The sequence below is a fragment of the Corvus hawaiiensis genome, chromosome 13, assembly GCF_020740725.1.
Source record: "Corvus hawaiiensis isolate bCorHaw1 chromosome 13, bCorHaw1.pri.cur, whole genome shotgun sequence".
NCBI classification, from domain to species: Eukaryota; Metazoa; Chordata; class Aves; order Passeriformes; family Corvidae; genus Corvus; species Corvus hawaiiensis.
In genome coordinates, this window is record NC_063225.1 from 5,498,304 (window position 1) to 5,507,516 (window position 9,213).

Genomic DNA, 9,213 nt, shown 5'->3' on the forward strand with positions numbered 1-9,213 from the left:
TTTCCTGTTTGTGAGCTTCCTTAATACACCCTGAGAACCCGGGGCAGAGCCGGGCCCCCTCCCATCCCATCCCATCCCAGCCTGTGAGGGGATAATTCAGGAACCAGCAGCCCGAGGGCACCATCTAGTGAACAGCCGGGACTGCAAAAACCTGAAACGGGCAGAAATTGAGTGAAAATTGGAACTGGGGGCTCCCCGGGGGTCAGCTCGGGGGATTGAGGAGTCACGCTTTGTGCTTTCCCTCTAGTCCTGTTATTTTTAAATTTTCTCCATCAGGTTCCCCCAGAGAAGAGCCCTCGCCACACCACACCCCTTGTGGCAGGGATGTTGGCCTGGGGCACACCACGCTTGCAGCTCTGCCCTCCCTGCCCAGTGGCACTGGAAGGACGATGGCATTATGTTTTCTTGTTGGGGGGAGGGGGAAAGGGATTATTTCTAATGCTTTGTGAGGGCACGCAGGTGTGCAGGAGCGGAGTGGGGGAGGCAGCTCTGCTGTGGGGCAGGTCTGAGCTGGAGGTATGGGCTGTTCTTTCGGCTGAGGTGAAACCTCCCTTTAAGTGGAAAATTCGAAAAGCACCACAGGTGCTCCAATATCTCCCCATCACCTCCAGGGTGAGCTGGGAGGGCACAAGCAGAGGCTGAAAGAACACAGGCTTTGTGCAGAGCTTCAAGGTCCCTGAAAGGATGCAGCAGATGGGGATGAAGGAAACACCACACCACACTGCTGCTGTCCCCAGTGCCAGCGGGCTGAGCTGGTCCTCTCCCCACATTGCCTTACTGGGAACTGCACACTGTGCCAGGAGAAAGCTGTCCTATAACTTGCTGCTCCCCAAGGAAGAGGGGTTTCTGCAGCCTCAAAGCAATTCTGTTCCTTGATATCTCTTGCCATTGTTGCCAGCCTGACTCCTTCAATGTGTCCCTGTTCCCACTTATTCCAGGGCCAACCCCAGTCCCCCCATCCATAAGATCAGGGGTTATTTTGTTTTCTGGCTTGCAGAGAGGCTGTGGTTAAGGCATGGGCTTATGCTCATGCATTCAACTCCATCGTCCTTGGAGCCTTTTTCCTGAGCAGCTGCTGGAGGAGAGAATCCCTGTGTGGGAACAAGGAAAGGTGACATCCCCAAGCAAGACCACAGCAGTAACCAACCCCTCAGCTCCTGCTTTTCCTGGAAGTGCTGGGGAACACCCCATTCCCCCACTGCTGCTCCCCACAAGTCCCTCCTGATCTAAAGGTGGCCCTTTCAGCAGCTCATGGCCCCCAGGACCTGTTGGCATCCAGCCCCCAGCTCACCCCATGAGTGCAGGGCTGTGGAGTGCCTGTGGTGGGGTGAGCCACTCTGGGGGTGGCTGCCTGCACAGACGATGGAGGGGGTTTATCCCTGGGGGCTTCTTTGTGTTTTGCCTGCAGCAACCCTTCCCATGCACCCAAAGCATCCGTGGAGCAGGGACTGAGGGGTGCAGGGGTACCCAGGTCAGGCCACCCTACCTGTCCAGCTCGCCCTTTGCAGCCCCTTTGGGGCCAGCTCCCTGGGGAGGGTGGAGCTGCTGGGAATTGTGCCTTTCCCTCTCATATGCACACAGTCACGATGGTTAGTTAAGTGGCTTGTTTTTCATTAGGAAAAGACTGTTGCTAGGCCACCCTGCTCCCCGGCGTTGGTCGGGAAGGGGTTTTGCAGCCAATCCGGGAGGCTGTGCTGGGGTTTGCACACGCACACATCACGCACACCCCTCCTGCAGCCCAGGTGCTAAGCGGCTGCCAGATGTGCCCGTTCATTTCCACATCACACCTATCCGCTTCTTCCGGCCAAGCCGCTTATTAAGGCTCCTGAGATTTTAATTTAGAGTTGGCTGCGAGTTTTCTGCCTTCTAATTTACCCTCGGGGGGTAGAGGAGTGGCGTGGGTGGGGATGCTGATGGGGCGGGGGTGCAGGGGAGATGGGTCCTCCCTCTGCTGTGACTGATTTGGTCTCTGGTGAAATGGCCGAGTGAAGCCTCTGCTCTCTGACTGCAAACAGAGTGAATCGTCCCTCCGTGTCCCCACAGCGAGGGGACAGACTGCCTCAGGTTAGGGGCTTGCTCCGGGCTGTAACTAGGTGCCAGCATTCCTCCACCCCAAGACATTCATGTTGTGATTTCTAGGGATGTCCTGTCCAGCACCAGGTGTTGGTGGGTTCCTTCCAACTCTGTGACGCTGTGATTTGGGGTTTAAGTGGCATTTCAACCCTATGTACTGTGATAAGCACAGCCAGCAGCAAAGCAAGCCAGGTGTTTGATCAGGGGATACTGCTCCCGGCTGTTCTCCCCATGAAAACAGCCCCAGCAGCTGGGAAAGGTGCTGGACCATGGTCAGGCACTGGGGATGCAGGGCAGGAGGGTCAGACACGTCCCTGGCACAGGGCTGCTGGTACAGCTGCTGTTCTGCCATGGTGCTATTCCAAGTACCCTGCGGGTGTCCTACACACACCCAGCGGAATCTCTGGGGCACGGACAAGGGAGGGAGCGAGCAGAGCCCAGGATGTGGGCAGGATGGAGCCTTTCACAGCTGCAAAGCTCTCACCATGGCAGGAAAGGAATGGACACCAAAACATGCAGGAAAAGGTGGACAATCCATGCAAGCCTCAGTTTTTGAGTGCCCCCCGTGAAAACCCCCACGTAGAAGGAGGAAAGCTCAATAAGAGCAAGAGAAAGCATTGAATTGCGCCTGCTGCTCAAGGAGAAGCTGTTGCTAGACAGAAGTAAAAGCCGTCGCCATCGGCTCCCATTGGCTCAGCCCCACTCCAATGACAGCCTTATCGGTTACCTGCACTCGCAGCTGGCTGGAAAAAACTCATTTGACAATGTTTTCCCTCTGATAAAAAAGCCCAATGCTGGATTCATGGGTTTGGGTTAATCATTGTTCAGGGGTTGTTTTGTTCAGGGGTTGTTGAGATAGCAGCTGAGTTTTCTGCAGATTCTTCAATTATCACAAAATTTAGTGTAAATGGCGAGCCAGCCCAGCTCTCCTTCTCCCGCCTGAAGATGCTCAGCCTCCTGACACAAGCTCCAGCAGGCTGCTCCTGAGATGAGCCGGAGCGTGTGATGAGCTGGAGTTTGTTCAGCCATGGCAGCTCCGAGCTGGCATGGAGGTGAATATTCACAAACACCTGTGAAAATCCCGATTAGCTCTCAGAGGGTGAAAATGGGGCGAATGTTGCCATTTCAATTATTCAGAGCAAACATTGTTGGCAGGGAGCGGGTTGCCGCCACCTCTAATCATCCATGTGGGGTTTGCTCAGCAGCAGCCCTATTTTGGGGGCCTGCAGTGCACAGTGTTGGGGTTTTCTAAGCCCTTCAAATCTGATGCAAGTAGGGATTTACCCTCAAATTTGTTTCTCACCTTCCCCGAGAGCTGGAGATCACGGCATAGAAGCAAAGCTTGCAGGGCACGTCAGCATCAAAGAACAGCTGGCCTTTGGCTGCCTGTCTGCCTCCAAATTTGCCTCCAAGGCAGGGAGGGTATTTCAGCAGGAGAGTTAAATCAGTGGATGGCCAAGATTTCGGAAACGCTTTTTTTTCTTTAATTATGCCTTAGGCTAATGGCAAGGCAGGCTGAGTCACAGCCTGATAAAGCCTTCTCCAGGTTCATCCCAACACACCCGTCTCACATCGACCATCACAGGGCTTAGCAAAAGGAAGTGAGTGAGACAGGGGAGCTGGAGGGGCAACAGGTTGGGGCTCAGGTGGACAATTAATTTGGGAGCCATGGGGTGCCCCATACACCCCAAGGGGATGTGGTAGCATGGGCCAGGTTATATGGTCGTGAGCAAAGCTCTGCTGTGTCCTTCCTCCAGGTCTGCTTTCCCAGGAGCAAAGACAGCACTGCTGCATCACCTTTGGAATGCCACCATCTACTGACAGTGGGATGCAGAGCTTTCACCTTTCCTACAGCTTCACTTCCCTCCTGCCACCCTGCAGGAGGTAGAGATGGCAGAGAGGAGGAAACAGACCTGCACCAGCTGTGCTCCTCCTGCACCCCTCCGAGTGCCCCGAGGGGTTCAGTGCCCACCATGCTGCGCCAGGCCCTGCTGACACTGCACAGCTCAGCCGAGCTGCACCCTGAGGCTGGTACAGAGGGTGGTGCTGGCCCTGTTTTACAGCTTGCTGTGTCAGGAACACACCTGGGACAGACTGGAACAAACAGGATTTAAAGGCCTACCATGGGGCCACGTTTCCTTTCCTTTCCTGTCCAGACCATGAGCCCACGGCAGAGCCCAGGTTATTGTATCTGTTGAAGGATGGTTTTGTTTGGGCCACTGTGAGGACAAAGATTTTTAGATGTGCCTGACACCTTTCAAAGCATTTCTGAGCTGTTCCTGGCTTCCTCTGCCAGGCAGGGAGGAGTTAAGATGGGAAGTGCAAGATGTGTCTGGTAATGGCACTGATGTGTGCGTCAGGTGTGTCTACGTCACACGGCTGCCTTGGCCGCTTCCCAAGGCTGGGGCTGAGCTCTCCTTACCATCCACCAGCTGCTGGGAAAAGCCTGAGACAGTCTGGCCTGGCTGATGGGGTCACAGATTCCATTCCAGTGCTGGCTGTTGTACCCCACCGTGCTGCACAAGGCTCCCCAAAGCCGCCAGGGTGCTGGCAGCCCTCCAGCCCCATCTCATCTCACAGCCCAGGCAGAAAAAAAAAAAAAAAAAAACCAAAAAACAAACAAACAAAAAAAAAAAAACAATTTTCTATAACCAGGGCTGGTCAGTTCCCTGGGGAAACAGGCAACTCCCTGTGTCCAGCCCCAAACCCCTCTCTGGTGCTCACACCTCCATCTGGGGCACATCTCTGCAGCCACAGGTCACCTACATGTCACCTGCAGGCAGAGTCGCTGCAGATGAGCAGCACCCTATCCCCACACCATGACTGCAGCCCATGCCACAGCTCACCAACATTCCCACAGCGATCCTGCTCCCAGACCCTGGGCTCTGGCTGAGCCCATCCCCTGCTCCTCTTGCCTTCACAGGGGTGTCCCCAGAGCAGAGGTGACAAGCCTGTACCCCAAGGAGCTCCTTATTCCAACCACTCAAAGCACCTTTTCCAGTTGCAGGTGGGTTTTAAGCCCTAGAACATGGCATGGTGCTTGGGCAGCTCTTTGCCAACCTCATCCCTGCCCTCTCACTCCTGGAGAACTGCCAGATCAAATCATGCAGAATATACACAAGGGTTTTAGCCAGAACAGTATTTAATTCAGATTTGGACAATTATGTGAATCATTTATTTGAAATGAAGTGCGTTCTATGCTCTTGTCCGGGCTGGACACTGATTAGACCCAGACTTTCCTCTTGAACTTCATTGTGCAGTTGGATCCCTATAAATCTATGGGGCCTGGATGGGTCTAATCCCATCCTTGGATGGGATTCATCCAAGAATCTTTAAAGAGCTGCTGATGTCATTGCAAAGCTGCTCAACTATTTTTGAGCAGTCTTGGGAATCCAGAGGTCCCAGCTGACTGAAAGATGGCAAATGTTGCCCTGATTTTGAAGAAGGGCAAGAAGGACCCTGGAAACTTCAGCCTGTCAGTCTCACTTCACTGACAGGTAAAATCATGGAAAATATTTTTCTGGGAGCTGTTGAGAAACACCTGCAGGACAATGCAGTCATGGGTCATAGCCAGCATGGCTTCATGAAGGCAAAGTCCTGCTCATTGAACCTGATTTCCTTCTACAACAGGGTACCCACCTAGCTCATCAAGGGACATCAGGTGATGCAATCTTTTTGGACTTTTAAATGAAGCTTTTGATACCATCTCTCACAGTATCCTTCTGGACAAGCTGTTCAGCGCCCAGCTGGAGCCGAGTACTGGAACAGGCTCCCCAGGGAAGTGATCACAGCACCAAGCCTGTCTGAGCACAAGGTGTGTTTGGACAAAGCTCTCAGGCACATGGTGGGATCCTTTGGGTGTCCTGCGCAGGGCCAGGTGATGGACTCAATGATCCTGATGGATCCCTTCCAACTCAGCATATTCTGTGATTCTATGAAAGAAAGTAGTGAGCAAACTGGTTGTTTACTGTTCCCAGATGGTTTGCAGCCTTTGAGCATCAGGGAAACACCTCAGTCCCTCCACAGGAAAGCTTGCCCCTTGCTGTCTGGGAGGAGGACAACCCCACAGAAGGCATGGAGGGTGTTGGTAGCCCCCATTACATGCCCATGGGGGCTCCTCCAGGCTGACACTGGACGCTGCTCATCCCCAAGTGGCAGATGAACACAGCACAATCACAGCCCTGATTTCTGCGCAACAGCTCGAGGCTGCAGACAGCATTTTTGGGAGATTGCTGGTGTCCAGGTGTCACCATGTCTCCATCCCTGAGCAGGGCTGGGTACTGGGCACAAGCCCCAGGGAAGGAGGTCAGCAGTCACCTCCACCTTTAACAGCTGAAGGCACCAGGATGGCCCAAAACACGTGGAGGAGACGCTGTCCCCCATCACAGGCCGCTTGCCATCAGGTCTGTGGGCCAGTACTGGTCATCCAGGTACTGGCTGCTGTCTGCAGTGGGGTCTGTGACAGGGCTGGGGGGCCGAGGGGGCAGGCTGTGGGCCAGCTCCTTCTCCCACTGCACCTCCACCAGTCTGTACAGCTCCATGGCTGTCTGAGCGTCCTCCACTGATGAGTGTCCTTTGCAGCCAACCTGAGAAAAGGGGGAAAAGCCTCGTTAGATAAAAGGGGCAGCAAAAATCCCACAGGTCTGCTTGCTTGGAAGGACACAAGTGCTGTGGGTTTTGGAGACGCAAAGGTTTGATGTAGCCAAGGCCATACAGGTATCTCTTCAACACCTTTTGGAGGGCACAGATCCTGTCCCTGTGATTTTACTGAGATGCTTAATGGTCAGCTTGGGAGGTCCTGGGCTCTTCCAGCTTATTTATAGCCAGGAGCACTGGGTGAACAAGGTTCATCTCCACCTCACAGAGAACACACATGGAGGTGGGAGGACCAGGCTGACCACAGAGGTTCATAGCTAACCCAGGGTTGTTTCCCATCTCAAGGTTCCTGCTGCTTACCTGGATCTTTTTATGGAGCAGGTGCCTGGCCAAGTTCTTGAGGGAGACATTGGCTCTGACGGGCAGCCCTGCCCTCTTCTTCAGCGCAGGGATCTGGCTGGTGTCTCGAGTCCTGTCTTTCGGGTGGAAGTACTTCAGGGCTTGGAAGTCATTGTGGATGGCGTGTCCTACCACAATCTTGTCTTTCAAGATCTTCAGGATCTGAAAGAGTCAGAGAGGGTTAGACAGACACCGCAGCGGAAGAAACACCAATTAAGCATAAAATAAGCCATTCTGTATTAAATTCAGCTCCTTGACTTCTCGTTTTTACGTTCCCAGAAAGAATAACAAGCAAGCAAATCAACCCACTGCACAGCTTCAGAAGCTCCCTGTCCTGTTTTGTGTCTGCCTCAGAGCAGCCCAGCAAAGGCCACAAATAATCCCAATTTGTGTCTGACAGAAAACACAAAGGCTTTCTGGAATTTTTTTTTAATCTCTTTTTATTTCCTCACCTCTGCGTGGGCAGTCTTGAAGGGAATTGCATTCTTCATGTGCTGCTTGGTGATGCCGCTCCAGCGCGTCCGGTAGTCCACGATGGGGAGCTCGGGCTGGACATATTTGTCATAGATGACATCCCCCTCGTAGTTCACCACGGAACAACGTGCCAGCTCACTCAGCCTGCCCTGAGGACCCGTGCCCACCATCTCACAGTCGATGGCCACATACTTGCCCGGGCGCAGGACTAGGGCGGACGTCCGCACCCTCTTGGAGCTGCCATTCCCCTGCGACAGCAGCACGGAGTGGTGCCTAGCTATGCTGTCCGGAGAGGCAGATGGAGACAGGGATGCAGACACGATCCGTTTGGGCTTGGGGACTTTGTCACAGCGCGGTGCCGTGGTGCCATTTGCCTTGGTGAGTGCCTCCAGCCCCGCCTCGGGGCTCTGACTGCCCAGGCACCCACGGGGGCTCAGCAGCCCCTTCTGCTCCAGCAGCGCCCGGCGCTCCATGAACCGCTGGTGCTTACGGCTCTTCTTCTTGCTGCGACCCTGCGGCGAGCTGGGACCCTTCGGGGCCTGAGCGCAGCCCCCCGCGGTGGGGCCATGGCTGCCCTGCAGGGTGGGCGCGGAGACCTTCGGGGCGGGCAGCAGCGGGGTCATCTGCCCTTTGCCTGGTGGCATTCCTGCTGGAGCGTGCACAGGGGGGCATGAGCGCCATGCGGACCCCATGTTCCCCTGTTAAAAAAGGTCGCACGTACCCCACGGCAACGCCCCCCACGCGGGGTGACACAGGCACGGCAAGGGGAGGAGGGGAGGGGACACGGACACGCTGTCACACCCCATCCCCACACCTTTGCACCCTCATTACCCGGTCCCACACCGCCCCATTCCCGGTCCCAGGGCCTTGACCACCCCCTCACCGATCCGCAGGCCCCTGCCCACCCCACTACCCCCTGTGTCCCCCCCCATTACGTACCCCCTAGGGCCCTGTCTACCCATTACCGGGGCCCTCTCTAGCTCGCTCCAGGCCCCAGCCCCCTGCCCGCCCCGTTACCCATCCCCAGGCCCCTGCCGGCCCCTGTGGCCACCCCCTGTGGCCACCCCCGGCCCGCGGTGGCCCCGCTGTCCCCGCTGCTGACCGCTCCCGGCGCGGCTCACACGTGTCCGGCCCGGAAGCGGCCGCGCGCACATGCCCGGGCAAGTCCCACCGTGACCACGCCCCCTGCTTCCTCATTGGCTGCCATTGACGGTTAATTTGCATATGGGCGGGGCTTCGTCCGCCCCCGAGGGCGGGGTGTTGGGGGTTTTTATGGGAATTCCGGAGCTCCGCATCTGGAGCTTCCAGCCCAGACTGGGCGATGCTCAGGGCTTCCAGCCCGTCCCACCTCTGCCCCTGGTGGAAAGGGATCCTCCGTGGTGGTGGGTTTGGGGTGGGATGCACGCTGTGGTGCCCAGCTCCACGCCCTGCAGCGCAGCCTGGCATTGGTGTGCTGCAGTTTTCCTGTGTGTTTGCTGACCCTGTGAGCATCCCTTTGTCCTGCAGGTGGGGTGGGCTGAAGCACGGCAGCTTGGGGTTTGCATTCTCCAGGCTCTCCCAGGGTGCTCCCCAGGGTTGTGGGGGGCAGCTCTGGCTGGGGCATGGTTGAAGGGGGGGGTTTCAGACCGGCCTCTCGTTGCTTCACTCTTAAGGCTCACAAAAGCAATGTCC

The 9,213-nt window shown here is 55.9% G+C and overlaps 1 protein-coding gene across 2 annotated transcripts; it reads right to left on the reverse strand.

Annotated features, from left to right (window-relative positions):
- Positions 1-5,197: 5,197 nt before the first annotated feature.
- On the reverse strand, positions 5,198-8,726 carry LOC125332892 (apoptosis-enhancing nuclease-like). Of its 2 annotated transcripts, none has more exons than XM_048318264.1 (4): positions 8,645-8,726; positions 7,521-8,188; positions 7,030-7,230; positions 5,198-6,659 (listed from the first exon to the last, which is right to left on the reverse strand). In XM_048318264.1, exons 1-4 carry the CDS (start codon positions 8,694-8,696, stop codon positions 6,456-6,458), a joined length of 1,125 nt encoding a protein of 374 aa, XP_048174221.1. In that variant the 5' UTR covers positions 8,697-8,726; the 3' UTR covers positions 5,198-6,455. The 2 variants fall into 2 exon arrangements, with proteins under 2 accessions (XP_048174221.1, XP_048174222.1); XM_048318265.1 differs by lacking the exon at positions 8,645-8,726 and adding an exon at positions 8,482-8,558.
- Positions 8,727-9,213: the final 487 nt, after the last annotated feature.

Coding starts and splice junctions, on each gene's coding strand:
- LOC125332892 (XM_048318264.1), bottom strand. CDS start 8,696: ATGTGCGCGCGGCCGCTTCCGGGCCGGACACGTGTGAGCCGCGCCGGG. Junction 8,189..8,644: donor TGTGAGCCGCGCCGGGAGCG/GTCAGCAGCGGG, acceptor ACGCTCCAGCAG/GAATGCCACCAGGCAAAGGG. Junction 6,660..7,029: donor TGCTCCATAAAAAGATCCAG/GTAAGCAGCAGG, acceptor CCCTTTTCTCAG/GTTGGCTGCAAAGGACACTC.